The sequence below is a fragment of the Alexandromys fortis genome, unplaced genomic scaffold (genome assembly GCF_014885135.2).
Source record: "Alexandromys fortis isolate MF-2015 unplaced genomic scaffold, M_Fortis_MF-2015_v1.1 scaffold_413, whole genome shotgun sequence".
NCBI classification, from domain to species: domain Eukaryota; kingdom Metazoa; phylum Chordata; class Mammalia; order Rodentia; family Cricetidae; genus Alexandromys; species Alexandromys fortis.
In genome coordinates, this window is record NW_026068299.1 from 138,329 (window position 1) to 152,700 (window position 14,372).

The 14,372-nt window shown below is 39.5% G+C and overlaps 1 protein-coding gene and 1 long non-coding RNA gene across 6 annotated transcripts in view; both read right to left on the reverse strand.

Moving 5' to 3' along the window:
* LOC126494982 (uncharacterized) overlaps positions 1–856 on the reverse strand; it is a 15,208-nt gene extending 14,352 nt beyond the window's left edge. Inside the window, exon 1 of the long non-coding RNA XR_007590095.1 lies at positions 730–856. This is a non-coding gene — a long non-coding RNA (uncharacterized lncRNA). The remainder of the gene's footprint in view (positions 1–729) is intronic.
* Positions 857–5,168: 4,312 nt separating this feature from the next.
* On the reverse strand, positions 5,169–9,943 carry LOC126494983 (leukocyte immunoglobulin-like receptor subfamily B member 4A). Of its 5 annotated transcripts, none has more exons than XM_050132571.1 (10): positions 9,817–9,943; positions 9,641–9,676; positions 9,157–9,441; positions 8,712–9,014; positions 7,627–7,743; positions 7,330–7,372; positions 7,217–7,254; positions 6,930–6,982; positions 5,580–5,735; positions 5,169–5,503 (listed from the first exon to the last, which is right to left on the reverse strand). In XM_050132571.1, the coding sequence occupies exons 1-10, from the start codon at positions 9,848–9,850 to the stop codon at positions 5,438–5,440; spliced, it is 1,131 nt and encodes a 376-aa protein (XP_049988528.1). In that variant the 5' UTR covers positions 9,851–9,943; the 3' UTR covers positions 5,169–5,437. The 5 variants fall into 5 exon arrangements, with proteins under 5 accessions (XP_049988528.1, XP_049988527.1, XP_049988526.1 ...); XM_050132570.1 differs by having other exon boundaries at positions 7,330–7,405; positions 7,612–7,743; XM_050132569.1 differs by having other exon boundaries at positions 7,330–7,429; positions 7,612–7,743.
* Between the last annotated feature and the right edge of the window lie 4,429 nt (positions 9,944–14,372).

Consider the following 14,372-nt stretch of genomic DNA (forward strand, 5'->3'; position numbering starts at 1 on the left):
CTTTTTTTTTCTTATTCTCAATTAAAAAAAATAAAAAGAAAAAAATAAAAATAAAAATAAAAAGACACTTAACCTTGAGTCCTGCCTTTATCTGCCCCTGGAATAAGGCTGATAAGATAGAGCACTTATGAACAAGACACATGAAGTAACAATTATTAACATGAAAGCTGTAAGAGATAAAAATCGAGGATTAATGGTGTTCCCATATGCCAAGGTTCAGGTAAGTAACAGGATGACAAAGGATTTGCATCACTACATATCCCTATCAGTGCTAAAGGAAACATGAAGGACTGATTGTGCTAGATTTTATCTTCTGAAGCCATTAGAACATCTAGATAAAGCATAAATCACATTATAATTCAGATAGTAAGAGAGTCAAGAGTATTCAGGAAGCTTCCTCTTTACCTTCACTCATTCCATGTATGGCACATATAATATTTATTCTCAGAATTACATATAAGAAAATATAGAAAACATGGCCACCTACAACCTAGATTCTTTGTATTTTATTTATATTACTTCTCTGGGAATTTCATACAATGTTATTTGATCATATTTACCCCTGCCCCAACTCTTCTTGGGTCCTTCCTATACTCATATTGACACAACTGATACCTATTTTGACACAACTTTGTGTTCTCTTTTTTAAAATCCATATCCATGGATTTCAATTTGTGAAGACCATATATTGTTGGATATGTGGCCTTCCATGGAGAATGGTAAACTTACCAGTAGCAACACTCTTAAAATTGATTGTTCCTCTCCCAGCAGCTATCAATTGTCTATAACTTCTTGACTAGGGCTGAACCTTCATGTCAACCTCCATATGCCTGATGGAATTTTGTCTGGTCTTAAGCATGTACTGGTCTTGAGCATGGTGTCATAACTATGAGTTTGTAGATGGAACTTCCCTACTGTTTCTCAAAAACACTGTTTCATTGTTGTTACCCACAGCCTCTTTTCGCTTCCTTTTTCACCATGACAGCTGAAAGCAATTCTAGAGGACGATGTTCCTTCTCCCAACAAAGTTTGTATTCACCGTTAGGTTCACCATTTTGGGGTTGGACATTCAGCTCTTTATTAAACCAATCAAAATAAAACAGCGACATATTTTCACACAGTATGATCAAATAGGTAACAACAATGCACCATATGAAGCCAGAGTTTATAATCTAAACCATTGGTAATGGCTAGCATCATTCTGGGTACAAAATGTCAACTTTAGTTATCAACATACCAGATACCACCTTTTTCATCTATATATGACTATTATTTCCATTGTCAGTGCTCTCTAAAGGGGACTTACTTGTGCTAAAGTCTGTATTATAGCATTTAGACTGATCAGTTGGATGACTAGTCCAAACAAAATGTCCCCCATTCATGTGACTAAACATTTACATATCATCTTTTACTGAAAAAAAAAACTGGCCCTAAAAGATGAAAACAGTCCTCAAGCATTGCAAAAACACTATCATCCTGTTTCCTACTACAGGTGTGACTTTTAACATATCTGAAAAAAACACATTTGGGTTCTTGCTGACAGGCTGAAAATTAACATACAATAAAGTCTGTAATGTAAGAGAAGCATGTTGGGGCCAGTGATACTGTATCCTTGCTATTGACCCAAGTCTTGTCTTGATGAGTTAGAATCTAGATGTCTCCCCAAGTCCTTGGTTTACTCTTCCATTTGCAATGGCTCCTTTTGACAAATTTGTCATCTGTCCTCAGATGTTTCATTGGCCCTGTGGTCTCTGGGATGCTCTCCTGGTCAGATGCATTAGGTTAGGAGCCATCTGGTACTTAATTTATGTTCTGGAGAGATCTAACACCAAGAATCTAATTTTGATTGTTTTATGTGAACCTAAGATTCATGGAGTGTTGCAGAAGTGGTGGAGGTGTAAATATTATAAGAGCAAGAAAACAAGTGAGTTTTCTGTGAAATTTTGCTTCCTAGTAATGTCAGAAGATAAACCCATAAAGTCATACTAGCATGATTTCCTAAACATTACTCTAACATGTATAACACCAGTATATATGCCAAAGTGGTTGGGGAAGAACTCATGAGGCCTCATGCCCACATACACACATTTAAAAAGAACTATTGGTAACTGAGAAATGCTAAAAATGTGAGAAATAGTCTTCTCTGGGGAAAAGCACACCAATTAGTTATCTGATCCCTAATGGTCAGGTCTGAAATCATGTATACAAGCACAGGATTATATGGATTGAGCAGGTTATATTTTGCAATATATATGTATACAATATATATTTATGTATACAATAAAAAGTACTCAATAAATAGTCATGGATTTGAAAGAGAGGATGGAGGAATATAAGGGAGGGTTTTAGGGAAGAAAGGGAATGACAAAATGATGTAATTATATCAAAACTTCAAAATATTTTGATAAAGCTATATGGAAACTTATTTTATAATATGTGTGTGTCTCACATATCTATGAAGTTTAAACAGGCTTGGCCTACGGATACAACCATGTCCCCTGGCAATGACGAGAGTCATGAAGGTAGCATATCTCTTTGACACAATTCCAGCACAGCTAAGCCAAAAATTATTATGTCATGTTGTTTCTCACTTTTGCTTTTGGTCTCTGCATGTTGCATGTTTGGAGGTTTTCGACATTATAATTTATTTAATGTCTTTCCCTGAGAAAATTCTGTCTGAGTTTCTTGAGGAAAGTCCTAAATTCATACCGGTCCTGCTTTTAGGGAGACAATTTTATCTGACCTTATTCAGAAAACATCCTTATGTCTTGGAGACTGTAATAAAAATGAAGATGCTAGAAACTTTCTCAATAAGGCCATATCTTCAGGATCTTCTTGGAACATCTGCCATTAAGCAAACTTGAACAGGATAATTAGTATAATGTAAACTTAAAGAGACTGATAAGCTCCAACTAACCAGGAAATTTGGCAACAGATCAGAGGCCCCTTCTTACATTATGCTCAGAGTTTGCTGAATAAATATCACATTAAATAGGGAGTTATACTGGGCATGCCCTAGAGCAGTAGATATGCAAAGCAAGATGATTCACCTGAACTGACTCAGGGATTTTCTATGTGCCTAGGTCTTTGAAACTGTAAGTGCTGCCAGTCTGAAAACAGGCTGTTATATATTAAATATTCTTGTCCTAACAAAAACAGTCTACAAATTTTTTGAAATAGAGTTATGGGACTTTGATGAAAGTAATTTTTGTTCTACAAACTAATTGTAATTTAACTTTAAACCCTGGACTGTTGTAGAAAATAAAACACATGTCTGGTGACAAAATGATGTAATGTGTATCTTTTGAAAAATATCATGAGTCTGTGAATCTGTGTAAATAAAAAAAGCAACCGGATTGCTAATCAGTCAGAGCTACAAGTTTCTCCCAACCATCATGCCTGACTCACTCTTTTTCTCACTAACATCTTACTTATTCTCAGGACCTTTGAATGGTTGGGGGCGGCCCCAGGAACAATGTGCAAAGGTGAAATTCTCCTCTCAGAAGCCATAGGCTACTCAACAGTAAAGCCCAGTGCCAGAGGTGGGATACTCTCTATCTAGTTATTGCTCAAGGAGAACAAGAGAGTCCCCCCAAACAGTACAGGCTATTTTCATTTTTCTTGATCGCACTTCAGAATTAATGGTAAGATCTTATTGCTGAAGACAGCACACACTTTGAACATGAGGCATAAAGACGTCCAGCAGGTACCAACCGGGAAGCATCCTCTCTCTTGGTTAGGTTTCATAAAGCCAGGAGATGTGGTGTAGGCTGTTTGAGGCAGTCATGAGAAATATATACAAAGTCTGAAAACTACAGTAATGACTGCCCTGGTGAAATATGTCTGTTGGCAAAATAGTGGCATTGATGTTATAGGGGTTAATCAACAGATTTCTAACTGGATTTGAGGCCTGCTCCACAGAAGAAAACCCAAACATGTTATTATAATTGGTCCAAGAACTTGTGTCTGGAATGCCATTGGCCTTAACACTATTTGCTAAAAGGACATAATACTAATATACCTTCTAAATACTTATCCTTATACCTTTAGAGGAGTGCAACTCTCATGTCTCATGACAGAATTTTCTTTATGCCACACACAGTGGTGAGTGAATAAATAGATTTAAAACTGGTCGAAGTGCAGAAAATAAATAAATGTGGGATCCTTATCCCTAAATAGAATGTTTCTATCACCTGTTCCTCTTCAGAAGGCTCATATGACATTGTGGAAGACAAGGGATGATTGTGAGAGCTACAGGACTGCCAGTGTTTTGTGATGTGAAATAGTGTCTGTTGTCTATTGGTTGAAACAGGAACATTTCACCCTTTAAGTCACAGTATCTGTGAGTTGCTGGCAGAAGACCCACACAAGGTGAAGTCAGTCAGTATTCCAGCATGGAGACAAGCCTTACATCTAGACAGTGAGCTGCTTGGATTTGATACCTACTTGGGGTAGAAATGTCACACCCCCTCAACCCACAATTCATGGATCATTGCAGAAGAAGAGAGAGATATAAGAGACAAAGGCAGTGGATGACTACAAGAAAATAGTATTTTCCAGACATGGCAGGACAGCTATAGGTTTGAATGCACAGTGGTTATAACAATATGAAAAAGACCTGTACAACCTCAAGCCAGATCAAATCCCAACATGGAGAGGGAGGTGGACATGGAGTCCATGCCTGAGAAGCTTTTGGCAATTGATAACTTCTGATAGGGGAAAAGTCAGTTTTCTTTAAGGACGCGAGTCTTGGTAAGTTGATCAGACTCCAGTCGAACACCACACATCTAAAAGTATATAAGCAGCACCACACACTCTCTCCTATCTCCTATCTCTCTGCTGCTGTCTCTCATTTTGTCTCTGTTTCTGTCTCTCTATTCAAGGAATAAACCCAAGGACTCCAAAAGTGATAGATAAGGCCTTCTATTTGTGGTGCCTCCTGATTATATAGGATGACTGGCCATCATGCAAGTCAATGCTTCTCTTACATCACCATTTCCTCACATATGCCTTCATTTGGTACAGCTTGTTTATTTAACATTCTGTATTGTCATTATAATAGATGAGACCATTGATTTTGAAGATGCAACTATTCATGATTCTGAAAGTTCCAGTTTCAAAAATCAATGTGTTCTGGTTAAATTATCATTCACGTAACATTTTCTCACTTTATTTGTCATTACTTTGTTTATTGAGAAGGCTTTGGCTTTATGTACAAAATGTAAGGACAATAATTGTTTCTGATCAAAGAATCAAGGAGTCCCCAAAGTTCTGAGAACCTGCTGATAATACATGAGGTATGTATGATGGCTGGCATTCATTAGATGAACTCCACTGGGGACAAATAGTATCTCATATGTCCCCTAGTTTCTGTCCATGGAATATGGGATCAGAGACTTCTTCCATTGCTGGCTGCTTCCTGGTCTCAGCTGTTGTTCTATTCTGGTGTCCTGCTGCATAACTGGGCATACACCACATCCTGGGGTTCCTTAGAGGTAGTAGCCTAGAGTGGGACAGAGCTGAATGACGGTATGTGCTTGGCATTAGCAATATAGGAAACTGAAATGAGCAGGACCCACCTGTGGGTCAACTTCTCTGTTCTCTCCTGATTGATTGTTCTTCATGTCCAACTCTTTTCTTGACAGTGGAGAAGGAGAGGTAAGTCCTGCTTTCTGATGTCTGGAGGGTTTCACTTGGGCATAAACAATTCGCTGGGGATCTTGACCCTGTGGGTTCTGCAGCAAGGAGATAAAGGGATAGATAAAGTGACTCCTGGTCCCATTCAGGAGCTCCTTCAGACAGAGATCTTTAGAAATTTAAGTCTTTGTATCATAACTAATGGGGTCCCCAGGAGCTTTCATAGTCCTTGGGGAGTCTACAAATATCCTTTCCCTAGTTCTGTCCTTTTTATCCTCACACAGACTCCTATTTTCTAACATATTATTAGAAAATATATTATTATATACTCATCTTTCTGTCTGAGTCTGAAGACTTTTGAATCTGCTATAATTTTGCTGACGTGTGCTCATTTATTAGATGATCTGCAGACATCTTCAAGTGTCTTCTCAGAAGATGTCATTCCTTGTGATTACACAGACCCTGTGTGCCTTACATATCATAACCATTTTCTCTGCTTCTTTTTCCCTAATAGCACATCATACTGCTAACATTCTTCAGATATACACATCTCATTTCCTAGCCTTGAGGTGAACTTAGAGTGGGTGAAGGCGTCTGTCCCTTGCTGTGTTTGCAGTCCTTATGAAAGGCAAGAACAAAATTATGCTCTGTGTAGTAGTATGCTCTGTGTAGTAGTGTTGCAATCATGCATTTTGCAAATGTGCCTATTTTCTGAGTTATTGCATAACATTTCTATTATTTCTTTGTATATCTGTTCTAAACATGCTTTCCCCCAACACTTTGGGATTCTTTAGTCTTTCTATAAAGCTTCCCTGCTTGCGTTGTGGCTGCCAGCAATCACATAGTTCGTCTTCATTCTGGCTCTGCTCCAACATGGCTTTTCCCCAACTTCTCCAATTTCCTCTACCCTTCCTCCAGGCAGCAGCTGAGATTTATAGGTTACCTGTGCTGTTGTTTTCTTTTAAACTCTAGTAAAATTGTCCATGAGCTAAAACATTAGAAGCTCCTTGTAAATGATTATACAAGGATCTAAGGGAATGAGGAGTCTGTGACTCATGTGCCATTTTGAGTCTTTAGGCATATGCTAAGCAACAGACATGACACACATCCAGAAAGGAAACATAACAAAAGGGTCATATAGTCATAATGAAACCAAGAAGGAGAGAGCATAGTTCATAGAGGCAAATTCTTCCATAATGGAGACATTAGCTATAGCTGTTACTGGCAGAAATGAGTGCTGGACCAAACTGGGCAATAAGTTCTTATCACTGTGAATGGGATAGCAGTCTCACCCAACTATCCAGCTCTACTCTCTCCTCAGGTTGTGTGTCCTTCACAGAAGCATCTGTTATATCAGAACAAAGGAGTCATCTCTTAATCCCAGACTCTGGGATTCCCTCAGTTACCCAGACCCAACGCCTTGTCTCAAAAAGAGACAGAGAAGCAGGGAGTTGTGGTCAAGTCTGTAGGTCCACTGTGAAGGTTTGTTCCTTCAGAATGTTGACCCCAGACTTTCCCCATAAGTCTTATGAGGCTGAGATCTAGAGCATCTCCCTCCTCAAAAATATGTTATTCTCACACAGGTTTTCTTCCTTGTTGTCAGTATCCGGATTGGATCTGTGGAGACAGGGATTATCAGGTAGCAGTGAGACATAAGGCAGGTAGGAGGCTGGCTCTCTGGGCAGGAGTTACCTCTTCTGAAGGAGTCTATCTCTGAGTGTGGACTGTGGATCCCCTGCAAGAAGTTGCAAGTTGGTCTCTTCTTGGACTGCATGAAATGAAAAAGCATCAGCTAGGAGAAAGAGAAGGTTCCACCAATAGAAACTTTTAGAAGAAGAAAAGAAATGTTAAAAACACATGCTATAAGCATACAAATAATGTAGGATGTGGAAAATCTTGAAAAATATTTGAAATTGGCACAGATCTGGAGATCTGTTGTCTCTACTCAGAATATCCAATACACCTATGTCTTACCTGAGTTCTTTTTGCCTTTACACTGGTATCTTAAGAAGATGAGAAGAAGCAGGAGGAAGAAAAGCAGGAATAGGGTCACCAAAACTCCGATAAGAACTTTCTGGTCTTGGTGTATTTCTTCTCCTTGTGGGACTGAAAAAGCATGGGATAAAACTGGGCTCTCTGAACATTGCAGACAATGAGGGCTGATGAGAAGCCAAGGACGATGGCACTGGGTTATGATCCTACTGCATGTTCTGGCTTTGTGGGAGCCTAGTCTGTTTGGATGCTCACCTTCCTAGACCTGGATGGAGGGGGGAGGACCTTGGACTTCCCACAGGGCAGAGAACCCTGACTGCTCTTTGGCCTGGAGAGGGAGGGTGTAAGGAGTGGAGAGGGAGGAGGAGAAGAGTAAGGGGAAGGAGAGAGGAGGGGGGCGGGGAGAAATGGGAGGCGGGGAGGAGGCAGAAATTTTTTTCAATAAAAAAAAAAAGAACTGTCTGGTACCTTTCCAGTCCTTAGGCAAAACTGACATCACACATGAGGGAAAGATATTGTTTGCCCAAGCACCTACTGAATGCCCACTACACTCACAGCCTCCTTCCTCACAATTAAAAAAGATGGAACTGTTTTCACTACTCAGGTAGTTTATAGATGAGGAAATAAAGGCTCAGAGAGATGCATTAGGCCCAGTTAATTTAGGTCAATGCTGATGGTTTTTCCACTATGAGAGGTAAAAGACTTTGGACTGAAGAGTATCCTTTCTTTCTTTCTTTTTTTTTTTTTTTTTTGAGAATAATAGAGGGTTGTTTATTTAAGGATAGACTCTGCTGGAACGGGGAACAACAACCGAATCCCGGAGCTGGAAGAGAGTCCAGACCCGCACTTTACCTCACTTTACTTAAGCATATATAGTATGAGAGGCCATGCCCAAGTGGGCGGGTAACTTAAAGGCTACTGGCAGCAGGAATCCCTACAGCACTCTATCATGAATAAATATACTTGTTTGCCCAATTCATTTTCTTATGGTTTCCTTGGTCTTATATTAGGCTAGAGCCCTTCTAAGAGAAGATATCCTAGTGACCACATGCATTAAGAAAACATGGGTCAAGGATACTTACCTGAAACAAGAATGTCAAGGGGATTACTTGATGTTGACCATATTTGGGGAACATTTTTAAAATAGCCATAGCATCTGAATGTCCCATTGTGGTTGGCTGTCACCGAGCCCAGAACAAAATGGGCCTGGAATGACATCTTGTCATGTTGCTGTGAGTTCAGTGTCCATGAGAGGTTATATATTCCTTCCTGGATCAGAATGAATCTGTCAAATCCCAGTGATGAGCTACACTGCATGGTTATTGACTCTCCTGAAGTCACAGCAGAGCTGGGCATGACAGAGAGGCTTGGTTGAACATAGGCTCCTAGGATACAAGGGAAAGTGTGTGAAATGAACTCAAGCTACCCACATTGCCCTGCAGGCTTGGGCTCTGAGGGCAGTTCCCCTTGAGAGCAGAACTCTTTCTGAGGGGAGAGCCTGTGCTGGAACCATTAGTCACTACTCACCTGTTAGTACCAGCACCAGTGTGTCACTGTGCTCTGACAAGCCAGCAGGGCTCCTATAGTAACACTTGTATATCCCTGCAAAGTCATTGGACATGTGTTCAATGTGGAACTTAGCCTTGTTCTCACGTTCCAGAGGAAGCTGTCTGTCCCAAGGATCTGTGCTTCCCTCTTTATATAAAAGGTACTCCACAGCCTCCCAAAGACCCTGGCACCAAATCGTCACAGGTGTATATTTGGCAATCACAGAGTGTGGCTCTGCCCAGATGATGGGCTTTGGGAGGGTTCCTGCAAGGAAATCAAAAGTTGAGTGTCTGTACAGTTCCCTCTCAAACCCCAGGTCTTAGCATAGAGCACTCACAGACATTATAGCATTGTCCATAAACACTTTTATCCACCTGCATTGTGAAGAGTTGACTCAGAGAAGAGCTAAAGTAATTTCTGGTCTCCAGAGTAAAAATTAAAATCCTGGGATGAAGTCACTTACCTTCCAGTACTGTAATCTTGTGTTCCACACTCAGACCTGGAAGAAAATTCCTATTGAGAGCTTTTTCCAATTTGAGAAACAGGCTGGACCCCCCTATTACTGTATGGAATCAGACCTGGCTCTGGAGGAGGGTTCCCTAAAGACATGAGTGTCTACTCTCCCTCTTCACGTCTTACCAATACACAACAGCATTCTGAGCATCAGGGTCATGATGAGTCTTGCTGTGGTTCTTTCTTGTGCTCCTTGGGCAGTCTGACCATGTTTTGCAGAACTATCAGATAGGTTTTCATTCTGAGAGCAACTCCTTCCTGTCATGGGTTTGCCACATCAGTACTATCACCAAAAGGGGAACTTCTATTTTTTTCATATTGTAAGAGTTTGGTCAAGTGTACAGGTCTCTGAAAAGATGTTAGAAAAAAATGTTTTTTTTTCTCTCTATTCCTCACAGATTTTCCCCCATCCTGTGTGTTGTGGATAATGGAAAAGTTTCACAATACTTTACCCCATTCTGGTATTAATCTTTAATTAATTAATGCTAAAGAAGAAAGATAAGGAAAAAGAGATTTAGGCTTTGTTTGATGATAATAAGCTATATAAAATTTCCCCAAGCTCATGTAAGCAGCCTCTTACCCATTCTTTGGTTTAGTAATCACAATTATATTCATTGGCTCACCACACCACACTTAATAGCATTGCTCCTTTTTTTTGTCAGTGTGTCAGTGGTGCCTTATGAGATTTATTATGTGGTTTGTTCATGTAACTCAAGGTAAATTTCCAAGAAACTGCACATTTAATTATTCTTGGACTATTGGAGTATCTCCAAGATGGGCTCAGAAAACCCTAGCTACACTACCTCCAATCACTATTCTCCATTAGCCTCTATATTACCTGGAAGACATAAGGGGCACACTGGTCATGGAGTGTCCAGAAATGATAAAGTTTGTAGTTCATAATCTCATATAATTAACACCGAAAATAAAAAGCACAGACAATATTTTTCATTTTAAACCAAAATGAACAAGATAGCCAGTACTTTCAACAACATGAGGAATTTTAAATTTCAAACTGTTCTTATGTTGACATAACACTTTGTGTATGCCTGCCCTCCACAGTCATGTCTCCCAGCATTGAAGGCAGGCATTCAGTGCATTTCAGAAAGTATTAGAAGATTAGGCTTCAGCATACAAATGGGAGAAATTATGCAAGGAATATACATTCTTTGCACATGTTCTTCACTGTTGGCCCCAAATCAGCAGCTCCTTTTACATTAGGTTCCATCATGGAAGAGAGAGTAACAAGACATATTCTATTAAAAAAAATTGGAAAGATCTGGAAACACTCATTCTGAGTGAATTAACCTTGACCCATATGTAGAATCACCATATATTTTAATCTCATTTCAGGAGTTATCCTTGAAATCTCAGATGTGTGTATGTGTGTGTGTGTGTGTGTGTGTGTGTGTGTGTGTGTGTGTTTGTGTGTGTGCTTCATTTGGTGTCAGGAAATTAGTCAGTGTCTATTGGAATAGCAATTAAAAGGATGGTAAGTATAATAACCTTCTATAATGGAATAAAGAAGAATCAAGGTACAGGAAGTAGGTTAGTGGCAGGATGTATGCATGCTGTTTTTTCTCTATTGGCTCTTTGCTTTTTGGTGGCCTAGCCACTGAGATCACCAATAAATTCACACAGATCCATATTATTACTTAGCAATGCCCAGCCCTAGCTTGCCTTATTTCTAGCTATATTTACTTACCTTAAATTATCCCATTGCCCGTTTTCCCTCCAGGCTTTCTCCTCTTCTTTCTGTTATCTAGCTTTTACTCCTACTCTAGAGATAGCTGTGTGACTCAGTGGCTGGCAGTTTCTTTTCTCTTTCTTTCTTCTTCCTTACAGATTTTACCTTTATGTATTCTCTGTGCCTGTCAACCCTGCCTGTCTTTTCTCCTGCCTTGCTAATGGCCATTCAGCTCTTTTTTTTTAATCAGATGATTTAGACAGGCAAAGTAACACAGCTTCACACAATTAAACAAATGCAACATAAAAGAATGCAACACATCTTTGCATCATTAAACAAATTTATGAGAGCATAAACAAATATAACAAATCTTAAAATAATATTCCACAACAGATGGAAGGAGAGGATAGAGCATAGAATAGTGAGAGGGATAATTAATCCTAAATACCTTTCAAAACTATCATAAAGAAAACTTTTACTCTAGGATAGTCCTTGAATCTATACATTGATATAAATTGAGAGTTTAGTTGGAGTTCCTTTAGATTGGGTTAATAATTCCCCCAATAGAGTCAAGCTGTTAATAAATAAAATACAGTGTCAGACACAGGCTCCCTGTGTCAGAGCTGTTAGACAATGGGGTTTGATTTATCCCTAATCATTTCAGGCTATGCCAGTGCTCTTGGTTTCTCTCTAGTACTCTGCTGTAAGGAATTTTCCTTCTTTTTCCTCTACATACTTGGGTCATAGAACATGGTGAAATTGGACAGAGGTCACCTGGAAGCTTAATCTCTACCGGCAACCTTTAATGTATCATAATTTTGTATGATCAGGTTGGAGGAGGAAAAGGAATCACTTGCCCTATCCACCTGTGAGATAAAGATAGAGTGAATGGAGAGACATGTCCACTGGCTCATTAAGGAAGAAATAATGTGAGAATGTCTAATCAATTTTTCATTGACCATAGTTTTACTGCACAAGTTAAATCTATACCTGACACCAGTATTTTTGCCAGTTAACTGTGAATAGACATGCCATGCTCCACAGAGGTGAGCCTAATACCACAACTCTAATAAATCATTACAGCAGAAAGCAAACACCCAAAGACGTATAATCATACCCACAGATTATTCATCATAAATTAATCTTTCAACCCTCAGCAGAGAACATCTGTTTGCAGTAGATATGATGAGCACAGAGTTCCACAACTGGTCAAATGTGTGATCCATAGGACCCTTTGAAATGCTCAGGTATAAATGGACATTGGTATCACATCCCCACATACAATGGCTCTGAATTCATTGCAGACAGAGGTAAGGGATTCGTTGTAAGAAACAGGCATTGTATGACCCAAAACTATCATGTACCCACTGGCATAGCTGTCCCTTATTGCCATTCAAGTCAAAAATCCGCGGGTAACTAGATAAAAATAGAAAAACAATGCTCAGTGAGGTAATTTGGTTTCCTAAATCAAATGCCATGTTTTCTCTTTTACTTGTGGACACTAGCTCTGAGGATATACCTTGAGAGTATCCTCAAGGAAAATAATTGGGTCAAAATAGAAAAAAAAAAGGAATTTGGTGGAGGAAGCTTGAATAGAGCTCTAGCTCTAGAAAGAGGTAGTAAAATGCAGGTGCCACAGCAGAAGAATTAGGGATGAAAATGGAAGAAACAGAGGAAGGGAAAAGAAGAGAGTGCACTAAAGATGCTTGGAAAAGGCAAAAGGAGGCATATTGTCATATTATCGTAACTGAAATACTTATCATGCATACATTAGCATGTAATTATACATCATGGAGGAATAGTTATCCCCCAAATGCTCTTGCATTACGTAAGAAAAAATAAGTGTCATAGAAAACCTTGCTCCAAGTTATTCATCAGGGCCCCCAGAGTACTTCTGAAACAGAACAGCTTATTGACTTAACCCTTGGTTTGTGTCCTAGGAAAGGTAAGACCTATTGTGAATGCAACATGCTTATCAGTGTTGTTCTTCTATGCATTTATTGATGATTGCTTGTTTGATTGCTTCATTAATTTAGAATGCTTTAGCCTTCTCAATTGTTAGATTGGCATTGGCCCACGGTAAACAGTCATTTATTTTTTGTCAGATGCATTTATGGATAGTAAATATTGTATTTCTTATTCAGTTTTCATACATTCATATCAATAGTCAGTATAGTTAAGATCTTACAATTTTCCCTGTTTCTTCTTTAGATTTCCACATTGAAAAGTTATTTTGATTGGTGACTACGTCTTCTTAACTAAGATATATAAAAGGCACTTACTTGTTTAGGTAATATATGTAGAGTTTTTTTTCAATTTTCTATAAGCGTAGTAATAACTGAGCTGTGGTATTTCCCATGTATCATTTTATCCCTTTGTCGTGACCGCCTCGACCAGCAAGGATGACTCGACACCGGAGCGCTTCTCGCTAGCAGTTTATTCAGGACCTTGTTACAGAATCGTGATCTTTTCTCTCTCTTCTCTCCCAGGGCAAAACCTCTCCCAGCCCTTAAGTAGGGCCTGGGCTACCAACCCTGGATAGCCACGTGGGCACCGTTCATTGGTCCACGCATACGCAAGCAGCTTGTGATCTGCATCCCTTGGAAAATAAAACCACAGAAACAAATGTTTGGACTCAGGGAATGACTGTTAGCTGCCTCTTTGAGTGCATCGGTGCCATGCAAGTAGCTTATTATTTGTTGTCTTTAAAAAAATTACTTTGATAGCTATGGATCTATGGACTTCCCACAGGGCAGGGAACCCTGATTGCTCTTTGGGCTGATGAGGGAGGGGGACTTGATTGGGGGAGGGGGAGATCATTGCAGACACCAATCCACGTGGTTGTGGCCTACACCTTTAATCCAAGTACTAGGGAGTCATGTGTTTAATTCCAGCACTTGAGGAAATATAAAATAGAGGAAAGTGAGGCTGGTTGCTTAGTCTTTGGTTGCTCAGGCTTGGTAGAGGTAAGATTTCTCTAGTGGCTTAACTGCCT